The sequence below is a fragment of the Schistocerca piceifrons genome, chromosome 1, assembly GCF_021461385.2.
Source record: "Schistocerca piceifrons isolate TAMUIC-IGC-003096 chromosome 1, iqSchPice1.1, whole genome shotgun sequence".
In the NCBI taxonomy this organism is placed as follows: Eukaryota; Metazoa; Arthropoda; class Insecta; order Orthoptera; family Acrididae; genus Schistocerca; species Schistocerca piceifrons.
The window spans coordinates 245068843-245094247 of NC_060138.1; the positions used below are offsets into that span (position 1 = coordinate 245068843).

At 39.4% G+C, this 25405-nt stretch overlaps 1 protein-coding gene across 2 annotated transcripts in view; it reads right to left on the minus strand.

Moving 5' to 3' along the window:
• LOC124788057 (translation initiation factor IF-2, mitochondrial) overlaps positions 1-25405 on the minus strand; it is an 84117-nt gene that overhangs the window by 15727 nt on the left and 42985 nt on the right. For both annotated transcript variants that reach the window (XM_047255139.1, XM_047255150.1), the window contains 2 exons: positions 21245-21449; positions 11128-11232 (listed from right to left, as the gene is read on the minus strand). In XM_047255139.1, coding sequence (XP_047111095.1) covers positions 11128-11232; positions 21245-21449 — 310 coding nt within the window. The remainder of the gene's footprint in view (positions 1-11127; positions 11233-21244; positions 21450-25405) is intronic.

Genomic DNA, 25405 nt, shown 5'->3' on the forward strand with positions numbered 1-25405 from the left:
GCAGCCGAAGTGGTTACTAATACCCAAGATGAGTACTCATAGCTGTGATCGCCACACCTACAATGTTGCCTGCAAGATCACAATTACAGAGGCAATCAAACAATCATTCTTCCCACACTCCATACATGAAGGGGATGGGAAGAAACCCAGTAACTGGAGCAATGGGGCATATCCTCTGCCATGCAATTCATGATGGTTTGCGGAGTATAAGCATAGAAGTAGATATCAGGGAATAACTTCCTTGGTATCTGTTAGAAGGAGCCTGGAATACATCCAACAAATAACTGACAATGTTGGTTGCTTCTCTGTGATCAAGAGGTCAGCAAAAAAAATGAAAGTTACAGTGGGCTATCAAAACAATAACAAGAACAATGGACATACTATGTGTCATATAGAACAGCTAAAGTATTGAGACAGTCACTTTTTTCATTCTACAGTGACATCCTCTATAGTGTTTGACAGGCTATTTGTGACAACTGTACAATCATGATACATCTGAAAAATATGATTTCTAGACTACGAGTTGGTTTGCTGAACAGTATTTTAAGTTTTGCTAACACTTAATTTTCACAATCTCACTTAATATGTTGAATATTTGAATGCATCTGTTGAGACACTCTTCTTGTGAAAAAAAGAGGGTCGTCCAAAAAGTAAGTTCCGTTTCTATTTCTATCCGTGGCAGCGCTACGATTGGAGTTCCGAGCATGCTCGGCAGTTGCTCTGACTCAAGGAGAAGACATGTACCCCATTTTATGATCGCTGCTGCCGAAGTGTGCTTTGTAGTGCTTCTTTATAATGTCAGCTGTAATTGAAAATGCTGCCGCGTGCGAAATCACATCTGTGATTTATTTTCTAAATGCAAAGAAAGTTAAACCAAAGGAAATTCATCAGCAAATCTATGTGGTTTATGGACAAAATGCTATTAGTGATTCAATGTTTAGAAGATGGGTCAGACTGTTCAATGAAGGACATGATCCAGCGCACGATGAAGAACGAAGTGGATGCCCATCTGTGGTTACTGATGAACTGGTTCACACAACTGAAGAGAAGATTAAGCACACATTAGTGCCCTTGCTACGCAAGTTCCGCAAATCTTACAATCACTAATTCATAAAATTGTTACTGAAAAACTGAACTTTCAAAAACTTTGCTCACATTGAGTACCCAAAATTCTTACTGAACAACACAAAAAACAACGGATGGCAGTGCACTTCAGTTTTTGACACACTACAATGAAGAAGGCGATGGTTTTCTTTCTTGGATAGTCACAGGAGATGAAACTTGGGTATCGTACCACACCCCAGATACAAAATGGCAATCAATGGAATGGAGGCACACTTCATCCCCAATGAAGATTAAGCCTAAGCAAATCATGACTCCTTGAAATATCATGTGCGCCATTTTTTGGGACAGAAAAGGCCTTTTGCTGACTGATTTCTTACCATGAGGCCAAACAGTCAATGCACATGGTTACTGCGAGACCATTAAGAAATTGCGCCACGCAATACAGAACAAGCGCCGAGGATTACTGTCAAAAGGTGCTGTTTTTTCTACAATAATGCCCGACCTCCACGGTGAATATGACCAAATAACTCTTACAGGAATTTCACTGCGACACGTTTGATCATCCTCCGTACAACCCAGACCTTGCTCCTAGTGACTTTCATCTATTCCTAGACCTAAAATCTGGTCAACACTTCAACGACGATGATGAGCTGAAAGAACATGTTACCACATGGTTGAATACACAGGTGGCAACTTCTATGAAGAAGGCATACAAAAGCTTGTGCCACACTATGACAAGTGCCTACAAAATTTCGGTAGCTATGTAGAAAAGTAGTTTAACAGCTGTAGATTTTTGTACAACAAATATTTTTTTCTGAATCTGTACACATTTGTTTTATATAAGCAAACAGAACTTACTTTGTGGACACACCTCGTAATTTAAAGCTAGAAATGATGTGAACAGTTGTTTTCAAAACAGAAGTGCAATTGTTACAGTTATCAATTTCGTTTATTATTTTTGTTTCTATTATTATTTTTTTACTTGCTACCCAGTTACACAAAAGAAGAAGAAAAAACTAATTTAATAGTGTTGCATAATCTTGACAATTCACAGTGATTAGAAAGGATTTCCTTCATATAATAAATGGTTCATCACAGTATTTTCAACCTCCCCCTTGTTGTCAGTCACTTACACTACAACTGTGACCTATCAAAAATAGCCAAATTTCGTGAATACTGTACGAAAAAGCAATGGCACATTTATCTGTAGTCCCTTGGATTGTAACCATATATCATTCATGTTCCATTTTATCATCCGTCTGATACCATTGTGACACAGCATGAACGTAAGATGAATTTCTCTACTCTTAAGAATTCAAATAAACACAATAATGTTACTTGTAAAATAAATAAAATTATTGTTGTTTATTTGTTCTAGAAGTTTATAAAAAAGAAATACAAATCAGATGATTAGTATTGCCATCGTTTTCACAGCAGCAGACTTAAATTCATCATGGTTCAGCAAATTTCCATGAAACATGTATAAATTAAAAACAAAAACTTTCCTCGTGAATCAATCTACCCATTAGTCAAAATTGGATCAAAATCCTTACAGTAGTTTCTCCGATTAGTCTACCCCCCCCCCTTACACACACACACACACACACACACACACACACACACACACACACACACACACACACACACACACACACACACACACACACACTTGCTGGATTTGTGATGGTACACACCAGTACCTCTGACAAAAAGTCAAAAACATAGTTTTGAGATGCAGTACAACACAACTTTTGCTGCAGTTGAAGTGATGGAAAATTGTGCACACATGGTTCGAAACTAGACTATAACTGATCTAAAACATATGCAGTGGCAAGCAGTTGGAGATGGCTGTGCCCAGTTGTGTGATAATCCTCTTCCTGCCCGCTCCACAGCTCTGCAGGTGCTCCACTACTGCGAACTGCCATATATCCCTTCAGTCAGTTCAGAGACAAGAGGCATACAGTGACAACCTTTCAAAGCTATGTACTGTTTTATAAACCATTAATTAAAACATTTAAATTTCTTCCCTTTTTCAACAGGTTATAGTACAAACTTGTATGTGTTCAGCATTATTGTAATTTCTTTTTTGTACCAAATTGTAAACTGAAATATAAACACCATCAATAAATCATGCAAGAAAAAATTGTAGGTGCACGGGGGAGTTTTATTTTTTACCCACATAAACATTATCATCACACTTTCAAAATGCTCATAAAAGTGTTAAAATAATGTTTTAAGAAGTCTAAATTTCAGAACCACCCCAAGGAAGGTCACAATATTGGAACCTCTTGTTTTATTCATCTCCTAAGAGTCACCAGGCAAATTTTCTCTGGTGTTTTGGCAGATTTTTGTAATTTGTTTATTGCATTGTGCAGCTGGAATCAATCCAAACAAATAGAGCTCATCATGAATTTCAAGACCCCTACTGTCGATGGAAAGATCAGTTTGCTTCCCATTACAACAAAATGGTTTTTAAAGTGGAATTTTATGTGCCCATTTGACAGAGTGGGCCCAAATTAGTCTATTGTGATATCTGTTTCATTGATATGTATTATTAGGGACAGTGACACCTGAAGAATAACCATCACTACTGCAGCAGTTGCAGCACAATCATGGCCTGCACTGACTGCTACTGCCAAGCATGCAGCACTAAATGAGCCACTGCTGGACTGCTGTTTATTACCTACATTTTACTGCCCCTGTTAATACATATTGATAAAACAAATATTGGACTAGATTAATTTGGGAGCGCTCTGTTGAATGGGCACATAAGAACAGTAATTATTTCGCCTGACTCCACCTACACAATGCAAAAAATAAACTGCAAATATCAACTGAAAAAGCAGAATAAATGCCCCTGATAACTCTTACGAGACACGACTACGACTAGCAGAGTGACAGAGAGAGAGAGAGAGAGAGAGAGAGAGAGAGAGAATGAAGCTACGAACAATCATAAGACATCTATTTTCTATTTTAGTGATGCCTTTGAATGGGAATAAAACTTGTTTTCTTTAGAAAGCAGAAAAATGTGAAAGCAATGCAGCATTTCACTAATTTATGTTTCCTAATATGGTCTGATGCAATAAAACATGATAAAGTTCTCTGTACAATATATGAATTATCTTACAGTCCCTGTTTATCTGACAAATCATTGGCTTCTTTGTTTTGGCCGGTGCAGAGCATCAACTTTTTTTTTAAAAAAAAAAAAAAAAAAAAAAAAAAAAAAAAAAAAAAAAAAAAAAAAAAAAAAAGTTTAGATTCAAACCATGAGAAATATGTATGTATTTTCATGTAACAAACAATAACCATTGAAGCTAAAAATATCTCAACAGCATAAAATCAAACAACGAAAAATCCAGGATGGAATGTTTCAGTTGCCTGAGACTGCAGTCGTGTGAGGTGTGTGTGTGTGTGTGTGTGTGTGTGTATGTGTGTGTGTGTGCGTGTGTGTGTTGACAAAGGCCTATGGCCAAAAGCTTTAATAGTGCCTGTCTACAAACTTTGTTTAATATTGCAAAAGTTTATTGTTAAGTCTATTTTTTATACTGTTGACACTGACCATATAGCAGAGATGCTGAGTCATAGATAGGCATAACAAAAAGACTCTCATTATTAAAGCTTTTAGGCATAGGCCTTCGTCAACAATACACACACATACGTACGCATGGGTGTGTGCGAGCGCGCGCACACACACACACACACACACACACACACACACACACACACACACACACACACACACACACACACAACATCTCACACGACTGCAGTATCAGGCAATCTCAGGCAACTGAAACATTCCATCCTGGATTTTCCATTGTTTGATTTTATGCTGTTGAGATTATATATATTTTACAAAAAAAATTAATGTTTTGTATTGGACTATAATGATTTTCAACAAAAATGACACCAACAATTAAACAATATTTTTAATTCTACAACTTTCACATTTTGTGTTTTGCGCACCATGCAGTCAGTCCCAAGTTATCAGAATATGTATTTGAGGATTACAGAACAAAACAACATGCTATATGTGGGTATGACACCATCAAAGGCTACAAGACTGTTTATGGCTTCTGATTTATGATCTTAGTGAGCACACAGACACTAACAAAGAAGTGTAGGACTATTTGTGATATGAGAAATTTTATTATGAGGTACCGATAAGCCTGATGGTTTCATATCTCACCTGCTATAAAACTAATAATATTTTTGGCGTGAAAGGTTTATTGTTCAGTATCTCTGTCAGCTAAATTTTATGACCAGAGCACCATTCATTTTTCTTAATGATCAGCACAACCTCCCTGCATGGCCTTTCCATTCTTTCTTTTTACATCCAGGTTTGATGTTTTACTCCTGTTCTTTCCCCTTCGAATTTGCGTACACTGGCATTAACTTTCTTATGATCAGTCATTCTAATACAGAGCAATTTTCTACCTATTTTCTATTTACTAATGCTTTGTTTGTTGTCAATTATAGATCTTCATCCAGCTTACTATTCATTTCCCTTTCTTGTGTCTATTTTATACAGGGCTATTACAAATGATTGAAGCGATTTCATAAATTCATTGTAGCTCCATTCATTGACATATGGTCACGACACACTACAGATACGTAGAAAAACTCATAAAGTTTTGTTCGGCTGAAGCCGCACTTCAGGTTTCTGCCGCCAGAGCGCTTGAGAGCGCAGTGAGACAAAATGGCGACAGGAGCCGAGAAAGCGTATGTCGTGCTTGAAATGCACTCACATCAGTCAGTCATAACAGTGCAACGACACTTCAGGACGAAGTTCAACAAAGATCCACCAACTGCGAACTCCATTCGGCGATGGTATGGCCAGTTTAAAGCTTCTGGATGCCTCTGTAAGGAGAAATCAACGGGTCGGCCTGCAGTGAGCGAAGAAACGGTTGAACGCGTGCGGGCAAGTTTCAGGCGTAGCCGTGGAAAATGGTTCAAATGGCTCTGAGCACTATGGGACTTAACATCTATGGTCATCAGTCCCCTAGAACTTAGAACTACTTAAACCTAACTAACCTAAGGACATCACACAACACCCAGCCATCACGAGGCAGGGAAAATCCCTGACCCCGCCGGGAATCGAACCCGGGAACCCGGGCGTGGGAAGCGAGAACGCTACCGCACGACCACGAGATGCGGGCTGCGTAGCCGCGGAAGTCGACGAATAAAGCAAGCAGGGAGCTAAACGTACCACAGCCGACGGTTTGGAAAATCTTACGGAAAAGGTTAAAGCAGAAGCATTTCTTAAACAGGAGATTGGAAAACCGATGGATCGGTCGTGGTGGAGATCATGATCAACAATTCATGTCATGGCCTCCACGCTCTCCCGACTTAACCCCATGCGATTTCTTTCTGTGGGGTTATGTGAAAGATTCAGTGTTTAAACCTCCTCTACCAGGAAACGTGCCAGAACTGCGAGCTCGCATCAACGATGCTTTCAAACTCATTGACGGGGACATGCTGCGCCGAGTGTGGGAGGAACTTGATTATCGGCTTGATGTCTGCCGAATCACTAAAGGGGCACATATCGAACATTTGTGAATGCCTAAAAAAACTTTTTGAGTTTTTGTATGTGTGTGCAAAGCATTGTGAAAATATCTCAAATAATAAAGTTATTGTAGAGCTGTGAAATCGCTTCAATCATTTGTAATAACCCTGTACTCTATTACATTTGTTTGTATTGTCTGAATCTCATATCTGACTCTGTGCCATGCTCAACAATTTTTATTCCTATGAAAGCATGTCTTCATCTTCATTGAGTTTCAGATACTAACCCTCAAGCATTCATTTTTTAATGCAATCTTGAGAGTCAAACCAATTGTGTCTGCATTCATTCATTGTTTGATGCAACCTTGATAATCATACCAACTGTGTCTGGATCTGTTCTCTCTGTAATAGTCCAGTGTAACATACTGTTACTACTGCACTACGTGTAGTGTTTGTTTTACTCCCTTTTCTCATCAATCTTCCTTTCTGTAATTCTATGATTTTTAGTTCTATTTCATGGCATGATAAACAGAGACAATGTTGCCATTAGTAGCAGACTGCAGAATTGAAGCTATGAGAAATAGCCTTCTTCCTTCCCACAACAATCTTCATCTATTCCGTCTTGACACACTGTTACTTCTGAATCAAAGCAGCACTTTTTTTTCCCCCCAGGAACTCGAGTCATGTTTGCTTCTACATCAATGTAAATGCTCATAAATGTCCTCTACTGATACAGTTGTTTTATAATTCCAGCTATACCATTAACTGATGAAATTGCATGGCACGCAGTAGCGGCCAGTGATCATGTGCTAATGCGCTACAGCACACTGTAAATATCCCGTTTAAATTATTCCATTTCTCTTCAAATGAGAGCTAGAAATCACATTATAAGCACATCTTCCTCTTTGAATGTGTGCTAGTGTGGAAATAAAAAGGACAAAAACATGTTTTGTAGCATTCTCTCCATGACAACTATGTAGAAACCAGTGTCGAGTGCTGAAATGATAGTCACCCATGCTAAAATCAACTCAAAGAAGAGACACAGCTATCTGTTTTCGACTGTGTATGCTCTGATGTGGCGTTATCCCTTCTGGCACTATGGATGCTACATTGCACACAGTACTGGTAAGTATTTTTCTTTGAAAGTGTGCGTTAAGTATTGTGCATGCAATATGGCAAATTCTGTAGATGATTTGCTGAAGAGCCCTTTCCAATAGATCTTTAGAGTAGGCAGTGAGAGTTAAATAGTTAGGCAGATCTATTCCAAAATTTAATCTAGCAAGAGGAGGGCATGGGACAGGACTCACTGATTTGGCTCAAATTAGTTGAGTGCATGCAGGTAGATACCTCTTTCAAGTTCCCAAAATATTGCACCTGAGTAGGTTGCAGGAAAAGGTAAAATGCTATCTAAGGTTTAATATGCAGACTATGAGGAACTTTTGAACAGCAGTTGTCATATGGTGCCATGGCACAATGGTCAAGCACACTGACGCAATTCATCGACTCGGGTATGATTCCTGCTGCTATCATCATTTTCCCTCTTTTTTCCATTTTATTTAATTCCTCATTATGTTAAACCAATAATTATAAATTATAAAATTTAAATATATGTAAGGAGTTCAATTTATATATGTAAAATTAATATACAGTGTAATCCCGACTATTTGTGTGTGAATTATCTGGTTTGCGGGTTATTTGTGCATCTGGAGGGAGGGGGGGGGGGGGGGGGGAGAAGGAGGATGCTGTGAAATATTTTTTCTAGCAAACAGCAATAAACAAACCCCCCCCCCCCCCCCATGTGACAATAAGTGCCATTCCCATTGTTTCAATGACTGCCACATATCAACAGAATACGGTTTCCATTGTTATTGGCCAGTTTGTTCCGAGTAAAATGAAAACTGATGTTAATTGGCTTTTAAGTGTCAACAAAACAAGTTACAAGAAATCTGTAAAAGAATGACAGAAATACGAAAGACACATGTGTTGACATTAAAACAAAAATTAGAATTAGGTGAAAGATCTGAGAAGGGGAAACTGCCGCAAAACTAAGTGCTGGTTTTGGTTTTCATGGTGGCTATTCAAACTTGGAAAAAAAGTCCCTGAGAATTCCAGGTGTCATGACCAAGATGGTGTCAAGAAACTCCTGATAAATTATTGGCGAGTGGGGAGTGGAGGGGAGGGGAGGAGGTTATCATACCACACAATAATGGCTTTCCTTTCCTGTCAATAATTTATATGCAATAATATTCAAATAATTAATAGACTTTGAAGTATTAAGTATTTTAAAATTTGTGATTTATGAAAGTCAACAAAATTAAAGTCCAATGCTAGGTAGAATCCAGAATTCCTTGATATATTATGAAATTCCCTGAGATTTGCCGATTTTTTTTTTTTTTTCAGGTAAAATATAATTCCCTGAGAATGCCAGGTTTCCCAGAAGAATCGCCACCCTGGTACTGAAATGCAGAATTTCCAGGGCATTCAAAAGGATAAGCAAAAAATACAGACTCTTGCCAGGACATGCAATTATAGTTCTGGACCATCTGCACACAAAAGCATGAAGAGATCTATATTTTATGAACTAGATGCTGCTCTTTTGCAATGGTTTAGCCAAAAATAAGCGGGTGTGATGTATGCCAAAAAAGCTAAATTTTTTCATGAAGTTGTAGTGTTACAGGGAGAATTTAATGCCCTACCCGGATGGCTAACCAGATTCAAACAATTTCACGGTATACAAAAACTTACTGTTAAAGGAGAACTGCCTAGTTCAAATGTTGCGGTAGCTGATTCTTTCCAGGAAGAGTTAAAGAAATTTGTGGAAGCAGAGAATTTCACACCAGACCAAATTTATAACGCAGACAAAAGTGGTCTGCATTTGAAATGTATACCAAACAGAATTCTTGCTTTCAAGTAATCTAAAGAACGCATTACGGGGGGGGGGGGGGGGGGGGGAATCAATCCTGCTGAGCATCCATAGATATCACAGCTAAGGCTCTCCCTGTGCATTATTGTACACAAAAAGGAGTATTTGGGGGGGGGGGGGTAATCAAATTTTCAAAAACTGGTTCCACACATATTTTGTACCACAAGTTCAGCAATTTCTAGAAGAGAAAGGATTGGCACACAAGGCTGTTCTACTGTTTGGTCTCTTGTATATGACGATGGTCTTACTGCGACTAAGTTTTCACCTTCTAACGTGACTGTCATTATACAGCCACTGGTCCAAGGCATAATTGCATAGGTAAAACAGCACTTCTGGGCTGGTCTATTGAGAATGCTAGTTGATGAGGATTATTTGGTGGCATTCTGGAAAAAGTTGACAATTCTATACGGCATACACATGATTTCTGATGTCTGACAGGAAGTCAACCCACATACACACATTTCATCATGGAGGAAAATTCTTCCACATATAGAAGTGATTTTCAAGGTTTAAGTGATGAAGAAATACAACTGCACAAACAATGAATCTGGCAATGAGTTTAAAAGGTTTTGAAGATGTCAATGAAGAAAACTTACAATAAGTGGCTACAGACTGATGCATATAAACCCAGCTTCCACTACACAAGTGACACCGACATTGTGCCCGCTGCTTCACGAAACAACAAGGGAGAGGATAGTAAATACAAATGTGAATGGGGGGGGGGGTTAAGAACGGTGACTTTGTGCTGCACTGCAATGTGTTAATACTCTTCTGGAATATATAGGCCACAGGGGTTTCTCTACAATGATATTATTGCCACAAAACAGTTTGAAATGCAGTGCGAAAAAATTTTAAGGAACAAACAGGCCTACAATAATTATGCACAGTACTTGGATAAACTTTTGAACAAAGAATGTATGTTTAAAAAATCTTAATTATTTGTGTTTTTAGATTATTTGTGGATCTTCCCCTGCACATTCCCCTGAATAATTGGGAGTACACTGTATTCAATTTAGTCATGATAACTACCCTCATAAGTCGAAAGACTAAAGGTGGTGTTAAAAAAAGCAGGTATACGAGGAAATTTGCTTGAAAGCACGTTGACAAGAGTTGGCTCTGCAGATGTGATGTTCAAAATGCAGTTTTTGCTTTTCATGTTTGTTATTTGGTAAAAGTGATGCATGGGATACAGGATGAGACCTAAACATCTTAATGCAATAATAATAATAATAATAACAATAATAATAATAAACCATGGTGGAAATCATAAGCACACAATGTATTTGATCTTAGTGTATTAGGTAAAGCTAATATTACACCAATATTAAACTGCGCCTATCATGACGACATAGTAGAACACAATCTGTTTATTTTTCTAATATTGTAGCACATTGGTAAAATTTTTCACGAGTTGCCCCTGTTGGTACAACTAGAACATACTGATGGAAGAAGGTTATTACTTGATGTTTTTCTCTCTTACAGTTTCTGAAAATGAATGTGTAAACCAAACATAACTGAAACCAAAGAAACAATACATGGAAAAGAACATTAAATATAATTTTCTGTGTTTTCATATGTTATTTGTGTTACAAAGCAAAAAGTGTAGAACAAAATGAAGATATATTCTTAGTTACCTTACGATATTGTTCTGTCTTTTCTTCAACTACTTCTTTATCGGCCTCCATCTTCTGCTGCATCTGCTGCAGTTCTCTCCATTTCACAACTTCATGTGCACGTTTCTGGCCAGGAAATATAAAAGTTGTTAACCATATAAGACTGAGACAAAAGTAAACAGTAAAAATGTCACTTTAAATTGGAATGCATGTTTATTACGCAAAAAGGAGATGCATAGATTGATGCTAAGAAGAGGTATGGATGTGTTTAAATGATAAGTATGTTTGTACGAGGATGAAGAGGTGAGCGACTGTGCTGGCACAACGTAGCCACAGAGGTGTCTTTCTCTGTGTCTCTAGTATGAAACACCGAAGTAATGAAAGCTACAAACAGTTTTTCTATTGATTGTATTTGCAATTTTGTCTCCTGAGGACCTGAATGTAAGTACTGGCTTAAGAACATGCCATCATCTTTGTCATGATTCTCATCTTATTCGTTAGCCAACTTCATTTAACTTTTTCTTTTGTTTCTGTATTTCCTGGTTTTCATTCTAGTGATACGGCTGATTTTAAGGACACAGCCAACTGTTTGGCTTATATAGTTACTTCCTTGCTCCACTAAGTTACTAATATTTATTACTATTAATAAGATTGATAAAGATTACAAAAACTATGAAAATGTAGTAAATAATAGCATAAAATAATGAGAAATGCCAATGTTTCAGAATTTCCTCAATAGGAGATATCAAAGGTGTAAAAGAAAGAAAACTTCCTCTTGGGGCACAGAGACGATTTACCACATCATCAGGGTAGAAACTCAAGTCACAGCCACAAAACCTGGATGGCTCAGAAGTTAAGAACTTGTATACTAAGGTGATAAAAAAAAAGCTGAAGAAACAGAGAAAGAAGCAAACAACATGGAATGCAAAAAAAAAAAAAAAAAAAAAAAAGAAAAGAAAACAGATAAAAAAGGGAGTGATAGAGTAAAGATTACTAACAACTAGGCTGTGCTGCTTTGAAGAGTAGATGTCAGGAGGAAATGCCAAAATGTTTCACAGGATGAGGCAGTTTGTGACAGGAAAGCATATTATTAAGTTGGCAACAATAGAATGTAACCAGTAAGGCGTATCTGTAGCAGTTGTGATCACGACAAATGAGCATCTTGTACTGCAATGATGTCTTTTCCGTTTTCTCTTCTCATAACAGAAATTGCTACCATAACTTTGTTTTAGATTTGCACTCAAAAAAATGGATCCAACAACGGAATAACACTTCAGCTTTGTGAGAGATGAAACACCAATGAGAAAATGAGAGATTATGTAAGAAAAATGCCTAACCTAACCTAACCGAAGACTCCAGTTGTAATATACAGTGTAACACAGAATTCTGGAATGTACTTCAATTAGTGGCTTATAAGCATAAATAGTAACTTTTACAGTATTATCGAAATTCAACCTGTTCCCTGTTCATAAATGTGATGACAAGAATTGTCAGAATAATGATCTTATTGGTGTCACTGCAGATACCTGTTACAAATTCTATTACTTTAAAATATTTCATTTTATAAACTTTTAGGAGCAGGAATCAATAACACACCAATTCATTAATGTCACTATGAAATTTACTCAATTTTGTGAGCATGTATGATTAAGATTTTTAAAATTTCTTATTCTCAGTTTATTGTTGCAGTTGAAAATCATTGTGTGAGCAATATTTCTATTGTGTCACATGGCAACAACATGCCAACAGGTTTAGTCATTAGAAAGTTTGGTTTTCAGTTCACTTTCCTGTCCACCTTAGCATTTTTATTTTCGAGCAACAGCTTTGTGATAGCAAGAGCTTGTCCACTATGTATCAGCAGCAATTGTAACACTTCAAAGAACAGTCTGATAACTTGACAGGTGTGTGTGTGTGTGTGTGTGTGTGTGTGTGTGTGTGTGTGTGGGCGCGCGCGCGAGGATGTGTGTGTCTATATATATAAAAACAAAGATGAGGTGACTTACCGAACGAAAGCGCTGGCAGGTCGATAGACACACAAACAAACACAAACATACACACAAAATTCAAGCTTTCGCAACAAACTGTTGCCTCATCAGGAAAGAGGGAAGGAGAGGGAAAGACGAAAGGAAGTGGGTTTTAAGGGTGAGGGTAAGGAGTCATTCCAATCCCGGGAGTGGAAAGACTTACCTTAGGGGGAAAAAAGGACAGGTATACACTCGCACACACACACATATCCATCCACACATACAGACACAAGCAGACATATTTGGTCTATCGACCTGCCAGCGCTTTTGTTCGGTAAGTCACCTTGTGTGTGTGTGTGTGTGTGTGTGTGTGTGTGTGTGTGTGTGTATATATATATATATATATATATATATATATATATATCTAAAAAGAAAGATGATGAAACTTACCAAACAAAAGCGCTGGCAGGTCGATAGACACACAAACAAACACAAACATACACACAAAATTCTAGCTTTCGCAACCAATGGTTGCCTCGTCAGGAAAGAGGGAAGGAGAAGGAAAGACAAAAGGATATGGGTTTTAAGGGAGAGGGTAAGGAGTCATTCCAATCCCGGGAGCGGAAAGACTTACCTTAGGGGGAAAAAAGGACAGGTATACACTCGCACACACACACGTATCCATCCACACCTATATATAGGGAAACATTCCATGTGGGAAAAAGATATCTAAAAACAAAGATGATGTGACTTACCAAACGAAAGCGCTGGCAGGTAGATAGACACATAAACAAACACAAACATACACACAAAATTCAAGCTTTCGCAACCAACGGTTGCTTCATCAGGAAAGAGGGAAGGAGAGGGAAAGACGAAAGGACGTGGGTTTTAAGGGAGAGGGTAAGTAGTCATTCCAATCCCGGGAGTTGAAAGACATACAAAGTTTGCCAAGGTAATCCCATTCCTCATGTCCAGGCAGAGCTTCAAGGAATCCTCAGAACCTTAGGCCCCCTACAAAACCTTTCACCTGACTCCATCAACCTCCTGACCCCACCGACATCTCGCACCCCTACCTTCTACCTTCTTCCTACAATTCACAAACCCAATCATCCTGGCCGCCCCATTGTAGCTGGTTACCAAGCACCCACAGAACGTATTTCTGCCTACGTAGATCAACACCTTCAACCCATTACATGCAGTCTCCCATCCTTCATCAAAGACACCAACCACTTTCTCAAACGCCTGGAATCCTTACCCAATCTGTTACTCCCAGAAACCATCCTTGTAATCATTGATACCAGTTCCTTATACACAAATATTCCGCACGTCCAGGGCCTCGCTGCGATGGAGCACTTCCTTTCACGCCGATCACCTGCCACCCTACCTAAAACCTCTTTCCTCATTACCTTAGCCAGCTTCATCCTGACCCACAACTTCTTCACGTTTGAAGGCCAGATATACCAACAATTAAAGGGAACAGCCATGGGTACCAGGATGGCTCCCTCATATGCCAACCTATTCATGGGTCACTTAGAGGAAGCCTTCTTGGTTACCCAGGCCTGCCAACCCAAAGTTTGGTACAGATTTATTGTTGACATCTTAATGACCTGGACTAACAGTGAAGAAGAACTCCAGAATTTCCTCTCCAACCTCAACTCCTTTGGTTCCATCAGATTCACCTGGTCCTACTCCAAATCCCATTCCACTTTCCTTGACGTTTACCTCCATCTGTCCAATGGCCAGCTTCACACGTCTGTCCACATCAAACCCACCAACAAGCAACAGTGCCTCCATTATGACAGCTGCCACCCATTCCACATCAAACGGTCCCTTCCCTACAGCCTAGGTCTTCGTGGCAAACAAATCTGCTCCAGTCCAGAATCCCTGAACAATTACATCAACAACCTGAAAACAGCTTTCGCATCCCGCAACTACCCTCCCGACCTGGTACAGAAGCAAATAACCAGAGCCACTTCCTCATCCCCTCAAACCCAGAACCTCCCACAGAAGAACCACAAAAGTGCCCCACTTGTGACAGGATACTTTCCGGGACTGGACCAGACTCAGAATGTGGCTCTCCAGCAGGGATACGACTTCCTCAAATCCTGCCCTGAAATGAGATCCATCCTTCATGTAATCCTCCCCACTCCACCAAGAGTGTCTTTCTGCCGTCCACCTAACCTTCGTAACCTCTTAGTTCATCCCTATGAAATCCCCAAACCACCTTCCCTACCCTCTGGCTCCTACCCTTGTAACCGGTGTAAAACCTGTCCCATGCACCCTCCCACCACCACCTACTCCAGTAGGCAGAGCCACGTGTGAAAGCACCCACGTGATTTACCAACTGACCTGCCTACACTGTGAAGCTTTCTATGTGGGAATGACCAGCAACAAACTGTCCATTCCCATGAATGGACACAGGCAGACAGTGTTTGTTGGTAATGAGGATCACCCTGTGGCTAAACATGCCTTGGTGCACGGCCAGCACATCTTGGCACAGTGTTACACCGTCCGGGTTATCTGGATACTTCTCACTGACACCAACCCGTCCGAACTACGGAGATGGGAACTTGGCCTTCTGTATATCCTCTCTTCTCGTTATCCGCGAGGCCTCAATCTCCACTAATTTCAATTTTCCGCCGCTCATACCTCACCTGTCTTTCAACAACATCTTTGCCTCTGTACTTCCGCCTCGACTGATATCTCTGCCCAAACTCTTTGTCTTTACAAATGTCTTCTTGTGTCTGTGTATGTGTGGATGGATATATGTGTGTGTGCGCGCGAGTGGATACCTGTCCCTTTTTCGCCCTAAGGTAAGTCTTTCCGCTCCCGGGATTGGAATGACTCCTTACCCTCTCCCTTAAAACCCACATCCTTTTGTCTTTCCCTCTCCTTCCCTCTTTCCTGATGAAGCAACAATTTGTTGCGAAAGCTTGAGTTTTGTATGTATGATTGTGTTTGTTTGTGTGTCTATCGACCTGCCAGCACTTTCGTTTGGTAAGTCACATCATCTTTGTTTTTAGATATATTTTTCCCATGTGGAAAAAATATATATATATATATATATCTAAAAAGAAAGATGATGAAACTTACCAAACAAAAGCGCTGGCAGGTCGATAGACACACAAACAAACACAAACATACACACAAAATTCTAGCTTTCGCAACCAATGGTTGCCTCGTCAGGAAAGAGGGAAGGAGAAGGAAAGACAAAAGGATATGGGTTTTAAGGGAGAGGGTAAGGAGTCATTCCAATCCCGGGAGCGGAAAGACTTACCTTAGGGGGAAAAAAGGACAGGTATACACTCGCACACACACACACATATCCATCCACACATACACAGACACAAGCAGACATTTGTAAAGGCAAAGACTCTTTGCCTTTACAAATGTCTGCTTGTGTCTGTGTATGTGTGGATGGATATGTGTGTGTGTGTGCGAGTGTATACCTGTCCTTTTTTCCCCCTAAGGTAAGTCTTTCCGCTCCCGGGATTGGAATGACTCCTTACCCTCTCCCTTAAAACCCATATCCTTTTGTCTTTCCTTCTCCTTCCCTCTTTCCTGACGAGGCAACCATTGGTTGCGAAAGCTAGAATTTTGTGTGTATGTTTGTGTTTGTTTGTGTGTCTATCGACCTGCCAGCGCTTTTGTTTGGTAAGTTTCATCATCATCCTTCTTTTTAGATATATTTTTCCCACGTGGAATATTTCCCTCTATTATATTCATATCATATATATATATATATATATATATATATATATATATATATATTACCAAAATTAAATCACTGGGGTGTTACAACAGACGTCTTAAGACAATCCTTGATGAGGAGCACATTAATGTGGAAAAATATGACGCATCTCAATGCAGATCAATTTTTGGTGGATAAATGAGAAAAAAATTGAATGGAAGATTGAGAATCATCATCCAACTACACAGTAACGGTGTCACTGCGAAACTGTACCAATCTGTGGTCTGGTGGCCTTAAAATACAAGTCTAATTGTTTGTAAATAAAACATGAAACATGAAAATAAACTCAAATCCTTCTATAACAAGTGGTTTACTGTCATGTGGATGTTACGAAAATAATGTTTCTTTACAGACTAACCACGAACACAAAGAATATTAGAGCACAGTTGGAGAAATAAGGACAAGTTCTGTCTGTGGTGAGACCATCAGAGATAGTACAGCTTGGAAGCAAGATGAGAAATAATCTATGATCTTTTCAAAAAGTATCATTTCAGTCTTTGTCATAAGTGATTTTGGGAAACTATGAGAAACCAAAATCTGGGAGGCAGCATGGAACTCCAGTCCCTTACCTCACTATGTATGACCAGGTTTGCCTCTTTAAGATGTGATTAAGTTTACTGACAATAGGTCTCTGTTGTTTATTGATGAGTGGTGGGGTTCACTGGTGACAGTAAGGCAACTGTGCACATAAATGGTTAAGATGGATCACTTGCAATAGGAGGGACAAAGCACACCTAAGTATCGTGCTAAAAAAAAAATAAATCAATATCCATTCTTTGGGTCTTTACGTAAATCAATCTGTATACGGTATGGGGATCTAGCATTTGTACAGACAAAGTGAATGTGGTAAAAAGCTTCTTGCTTAATTGGTACAATATATTCAACAAGCTAATGGATATCATGAGTATGGGTTGTGGAAAAATAAGTAACGACTGACAAGTCAACTGTAGAAGTTTTCTTCCTTTCAGTCTAGTCTCTTAAGAAAACACCTTTCACACATCCCCTTTCCAAAGTCTCATCTGGCACATGGTATCCCTTCCACCTTACTGCGTTACCATTAAAATTGGCACCTAAGACCGTCACCCGTCCTACCACAACTTGAAGGTCTGTTCAGTCCCTCATCCTCACCAGTCTGGTCCTTTGTTATCACACAATCCGAGATCAAATCTTACTTGACAGCCTCTACTTCTTTTGAAAAGTCCTTTTACTATGTGACCAAACTTCCTGAAGGCCACCACTGCAATAGAAACTCTTGTCCTTCAACAGCTGGAACAGCATTCCCACAACCAGCTGAGCAAGCTGTCACAGCTATTTGTGTCTTACGCCTGCTTTGTGTTACATATTGCCAAGAAAGAGACTACCATTCTCATCTGAACCCTCCTCCCCTCTCTTCAACCCCTCACAACTTCCTGACAATGTCTTGTTGCCCTATTCTGCCTTCCACATCACCCAAACTTCCTCCACTCTCCATGAAACACATGCTCCTGAACACCCACACCGTAACAATGCTGTCAACCTTTCTGCCAAAACTCAGACCCCTGTACAAGTCTCAGTCCTTTCTAAATACCAGATCTTTGGCCCGAAACTTAGTTCAACAATGCTGGACTTTTAAAGAACCTACTTTCCTTTATTACTTCTCTGGTGTGGAAACATTATTTTGCCACGTATCCCACTTACAACAGGCAATCAAACTCCTACACAGGACCACATTTAAAACAGTTCCAATCTCCTTCTCCTCCAACCACTCATCTCCCCTGGTAATCTTTCAGGAATTCCTCACTTCTGACATGGGATTGCCTTCCTTTCCTAAATCCCTCCCCAGTGAGACCAACATTGCTCCTATGGAAAAAACAGTTATCCATATTCTGAGAATCAATCCACCCCACAGTCAAAGGCTCCACCACAGTGGTCATGAATCGCAGTGACTATTTGGCCAAGGGTCTCTGCCAACTTTCCAACACCTCTGTATATAAATCTTACAACCATGATCCCATCCTGAAAGTCGAAACATGACCTCCAACAGCACCTCTAGGTCTTAGATCCATCCCAAATCCTGACACCTGAATTCACCTCCCTCCTTACACCACTAACTCTACACTTCTACCTTTTACCTACTCCTTATCCTCCAAAAATGAAATCCCATAGGTCACCATGCTGGATGTTCCATTGGGGTTGGGTATAATGCTCCCACAGAATGAACCTCTGCCTTCATTGTCCAACACCTCTATACTAATGACCATAACCTACCATCCTACACTGACGACAAAGCTCACTTCCGTCACTGCCACTCCACAGTTCCTATCTCATTACCACCAAATTCCTTGTTGGTCACTGTGGATGCAACGTCATTGTACACCAATATCCTCCCATGCCCATGGAACACTACCTTCTCCAGTGTCCTCCTGATACCAAACCCACCATCTCTTTCCTAATTTTCCTAGCCAACCACATCCGGCCCACACTCACTCCACTTTCAAAGGCTAAATCTTCATCAGTCCAGGTAACTGCTTTCTGTAATTGATAACCAATAATCAGTCACACCACAGCCGTGGGAGTGTACATTTGTGTGTGTGTGTGTGTGTGTGTGTGTGTGTGTGTGTATTTTTACTAGAAAAAAGGCAGAGCTCAAAAGCTACTGTGAATACAGCACCTTCCCCCACCCCCTCTGTGTTCTAGTCAGCTATAGGGGAATGGTTGCCTTTCCCTTACTTTACGTATTTCAAGTTTTTTTCCCTATTTTTAGGGGTGGCAGAGAGGAAGAGAGGAGGAGGAGGAGGAGGAGGAGGAGGTGGAGGAAAGTGAAGAATATACAATAAAATCTTTGACTACCTGCTTCAATTCAGTAACAAAGATTAAAGTGATGATAATATCCAGACAACCTGTGCAGAAATCATTACCACAATTGGGAACTCAAATTAGATAGTAGACTGAATTTTAGACACCTGGGAATCTAGTTACACAGCCACAACAATTTGAAGTTGGAAACACTGGATTATAAATGAATTGTGAGCTCCCTTGAGTAAGACAATTATGCCCTTACACTCTTCCGCAAAAACAAATCAAAATGTCGAATGCACAAATAATTCCAGTGATGTTACATTAAACTGAGAGCTTCATCCCCCGAAAGATGAATTACAAGACTTAATACTTCATTAAAAACTTGCCAGAGGATAAGGACAAGCTGATTTATGTGTGCAGGGCACGCCCTAACGTCTTCAGGCCAAAGGTGTGCTAGTGGAAGAATTTGAGGAAAGGTGTTTGTGTAGCAGATGACAGATGCATGATGTAACAGTTGGATGAAATTTTGAAAGACACAAAGTAATTCGGAGGGGGGAGTGGGTGGAGGAGCCTGAAGATAACTGGATTTATTTAAGTTCCTGAACAAAGATTACGAGAGCAACATATAATTAAAAGTCCTCAATAAATGGTCAATAATATTACATGAAAGAGTACATAGCACAGTGGTTGACAGCGTAGGAGTATAAATTGAAACCAAATGGCCTCAGTTGTTACTGAACGCTTTTTCACACATCTAACTTCAGCTAGTGGACGACACTGTGTTCAGTGTGTCTACAAGTTCATAAATCAAATTAGTTACAAATACTGGTAAGTGGTTGTCCCCCGTATATCACCATAGTCACAGGGTGACATTAGCATGGACATAATATGTCAGTGTATCAGCACAAGGTAGCGAAGATTAAGATTGGCAGCAATTGAAAACACCTAAATATTGGTCTGAAGTAATATATCATGTTCAGAGTTCTATCAGAACGCCTACAGTCATCAACTTTAATGCCAAGAGTCTTTCGAGGCTGAATGTTAATAGTAACTCACAACAAAAAAAGAGAATCTATTATCTTTCATTCTGGTCTCACATGAAACTGTTATCTGTCTCACTCCTCAGCAAATGATTTTGCAGTCCTGTTCTAGATTTAATAATGACACTTTCACAGAGTTGAATGCTTTTTGCTTCCAGAAACTACAATGGTTCTAAGAAATACAAATAAAAATGGACAAGTATAGTAAAGATGAATTTTTAGAAACAGAATACTACTTTACCACGTAGTACTAAAATTTAGTGTAAATTCTGTCTTGTTATCTGTGGTTGAATAATTAATTCTTAATAATATTTCACTGACTTATACTCTGTCACAGACGTTTTCTTTAAATATCTGTTCCCTAGTGATTATCTTTTGAAGAAAGGTGAGAGTTAACTGAAATCTCATGTTTTACTAGTATAAAGAGTTGTCAAATTACAGTCACAGTGAGTTGTATCTCTGATAAATATTATCCGTGTGATGTGAAGCAATTGATACTCTACATCTTCTGTGCCTTCATATTTGTAGAAGGCTTTAAGCAATTAGATACACCGACTAGAACTTTTGGTACAAATATTCAATGACACCATGAATAAAATATTTACCTCAGACTCAACTTCAAGAATTTCATCCCCAGCTGATGGAAGTTCCCTCCAGCCCAAGACTTCTACTGGTGCTGATGGTGGCGCTTCATGCACTGGCTTTCCCTGGTCATCAAACATAGCTCTTACTTTAGCCCATGCTGTACCAGCCACTAAAACTGTTCCCTTCCTCAAAGTTCCTCTCTTCACAATTGCTGTTGAAAGTTTTCTGTTGAATGTAAAGCAGATTAGAAACTAGCTTTCAAAACCTTTACCTTAAACTTATTTATGATACAAAGGTTCTCATCTTTCTGCACATAGTACAGGGTGATTCAAAAAGAATACCACAACTTTAGGAATTTAAAACTCTGCAACGGCAAAAGGCAGAGCTAAGCACTATCTGTCGGCGAATTAAGAGAGCTATAAAGTTTCATTTAGTTGTACATTTGTTCGCTTGAGGCGCTGTTGACTAGGTGTCAGCGTCAGTTGATGCTAAGATGGCGACCGCTCAACAGAAAGCTTTTTGTGTTACTGAGTACGGCAGAAGTGAATCGATGACAGTTGTTCAGCGTGCATTTCGAACGAAGTATGGTGTTAAACCTCCCGATAGGTGGTGTATTAAACGTTGGTATAAACAGTTTACAGAGAATGGGTGTTTGTGCAAAGGGAAAAGTTCTGGACGGCCGAGAACGAGTGATGAAAATGTAGCACGCATCCAGCAAGCATTTGTTCGCAGCCCAGGAAAATCGACTCGCAGAGCTAGCAGAGAGCTGCAAATTCCACAATCAACTGTATGGAGAGTCCTACGAAAAAGGTTAGTTATGAAACCTGAAAGTCAACTACCCGAGGCGATGGATCGGCCGCCAGGCAGCCCGTGACAGAGCACTTCATCACTGGCCTCCAAGAAGCCCTGACCTTACCCCCTGCAATTTTTTCTTATGGGGGTATGTTAAGGATATGGTGTTTTGGCCACCTCTCCCAGCCACCATTGATGATTTGAAACGAGAAATAACAACAGCTATCCGAACTGTTACGCCTGATATGCTACAGAGAGTGTGAAACGAGTTGGAGTATCGGGTTGATATTGCTCCAGTGTCTGGAGGGGGCATATTGAACATCTCTGGACTTGTTTTTTAGTGAAAAAAAAAACCTTTTTAAGTACTCTTTGTAATGATGTATAACAGAAGGTTATATTATGTTTCTTTCATTAAATACACATTTTTAAAGTTGTGGTATTCTTTTTGAATCACCCTGTATATTTCAGATAAAATTCGGAGCTATGTACTGAAGTCCCTCCTGAGAGTTGTCAAGAGTCATGTTTTATATGGAATCCAACATCAACAGTAAATGTAATTTTTGTTCTCATTATACAAAAAATGCTGTACAAATTGTAATTTTACATGACCAATGGAGAGAGCAACTCAAATTAGCTTGGTGGAATAGTCTAAGCAATTGATGGTCAAGACCAAAATACATAACACACACACACACACACACACACACACACACACACACACAGACACAGACACACACAGAGTGTTCCCCCTGAGAGTCATCACACACATTTTCTCTAGTGTTTCGGCAGATGGCTGCAATTTTGTTTTTGTAATGTGTACCTGGATTCACCCCAAATAAATACTGCAACTGTTCATTATGTCTTTCATGTGACGCCCAGTGTCGAAAGAAAGTGTTGGTCTGTTTAGCATTATGAACAAATTTATTTTTAAACCGGAATTTTACATGCCCATTTCACAGAGCGGTCCCAAATTAGACTAGTGAATTATTCATTTTACCAATATGTATTAACAGGGATTTTAAAATAAAAAGCAAAAACAGTACTCCAGCAGTGATTGGGCAATGCCGCTGCATGGCAGTAGCAGTCAACATGGGCCAGCATGCTGATCAGTCGCTGCTGGATTACTGTTTATTCTTCGTGTTTTAGAACTGCTGTTAATAGATGCTGATAAAATGAACATCATACTAGACTAACCCGAGACTGGTCTACTGATTGGGTATGTGAAATTCTGCTTTAAAAATATATATATATTTTTTTTCATAAATGGAAAGAAATCAATGCTTTCCATCAACAATGGGCTTGTGATGAGTAATATTTGATTGGGCTGACTCCAGCTAGACTTTGCAAAAAAGATATCGCAAATATCTGCCCAAACACCAGAAGAAAAGAATCTCATTACTCATAGGTGGGCATCATAATGGGAAATGCCATGAGCATACTGGACTGATTTCCTGTGAACATGTTTTCCAATTGAAAATACCTTTGGAAACAAGAGAACAATTACATGTGATAACTCTATGGAGGGCTTACCATACAAAAAGCAGAACTTGCCAAATGTCATGACAAGCTTGATTAAAAGTATAGAAAAATTTAACTAAAACTATACATAATAAAATGTCATCTAATTTACATAATACACTATTTAAAACTGTTTTGTGTGATATTCACACACATACTTGTACATCTCTCCATGTCCGCTTGCTAACATTCAATGTAAATAGTATTTATCACCATAACTGCTAAGAACTGACAAAGTTGTTTGTGCACTGTTATACAATTATTAAATTTAATAATTTTCAACAGTGTTTTGTGCTGTTTGTGATGAAATAACGATTTAATAAACTTTTGAAAATGTCCGCTTACTGTGTTTTTTTAGAGTTTTCTGTGTGTTGAAGTCATTTAGAAAATTCATTCTCTAGTTTTCAGCTGATGTTTCTTATTGTTTCTGGTGAAATATTTCAGTAAAATTTTCATTCACTGTTTTAACTTTGTTGATTGTTCCAGTGGCAGCTTGAATTTTTGGTTTTAGCTAGTACATTTTGTGAAGTTTTGCTGATGTTGGTATTAATTGTGGTTTAGTAGTTTAATAGAAGTTGTTGCTGTCTTACTAGAGAGATAATTTAGAGACTGCTATTGTCAGTTCTATAAATAGTTCTACTAGTGTAACTGAACTTAGGTAACATAGGCATTTAGTTTTTTTCAGTAATTGTAAAATTTTACCATGGGTAAGAAGTGTCGACGCTGTCATAGGTTTGTGAGTAGTGGGTTACGGTGTGGGATTTGTTCAAAGTATTTTATTGAGGGGAATGCAGTGGGGAAGCCAGTGGGCACTCTAGTGAGATCCTTTCCTGGGAATACAGAATCTGTAGTAGAAATAAGTTGATAGAGGAGCAGGAGAATAAGATCTGTGCCCTTCAGGTACAGTTTCAATACACAAAGGAGGAACTAGATAAGTTGAGGAGGGTGAAGGGTGCTGGGGAATGGGAACTGGCAGTTGGCAAGAAGGCAGCTAGGAGGAAGAGGTATTCAGATAGTTGTACTTTGTGTATATGCAATAGGTTTGACCAACCGTTGGAGTTTAGTGGAGAGGAGCCTCTTGTAGGTGTAGGAAACATGCAGCAGTTCTCAGCAGTTAGGAAGCCTAAGTCAGTTGCAAAGTCGAACAGAAAGAAGAAGGTTCTGCTGCTAGGTAGTTCAGACAGTAGAGGTGTGGGCCAGCAGTTGCAGGAAGTGTTGGGGAGTGAATACCAGATCATCAGCATTGTGAAGCCTAGTGCAGCGTTGGCTCAGGTGACTGACAGCATACCGTATTTACTCGAGTCTAAATTTGAGATTCGAAATTCAAGGGGAGAGAAAAGTTTTAGGCCGCATCTCCAAATCGAAACAAAGTTGGTCCACTGACAATTTAGGTCGAATGAATGACGATACAGCTACAGCAGTTAAGCTTTACCAGGTAGCCATTGCTATGCGTCAGGCGCTCCGTCCGTATTTATACGGGTACCCTTCCTTTTTCACGTGCTTCATCTGGTTTGAATTGATTGCTTATTTTTCTTTGATCTGATAAGCGCAGTTTTCTTTGTTATAGGTGTTTACGTCACTCTACGCTGAAAATGCATTACTGTACTGTGTCATGCATTGTTTGTCGTACTCTGATACTGCGTGTTTACGGCCTGTCGCCGATCGCGGCGTGGCTTGCTTTTGTGCGCGCTACCGCCGCTTACAAAAAAAAAGAGAGAGAGAGAGAGGAATCGTCTCACTAGCGAAACAATGGCAAGAGACTGCTACTTGTTGTTACTTACACTGCTGCTTTCTTTGATAATGATCAACAAGAACCAAATAATAGACTGCGTATGATAGAAGATGTTCTGAACGAGAGTTTAGCGAAAATT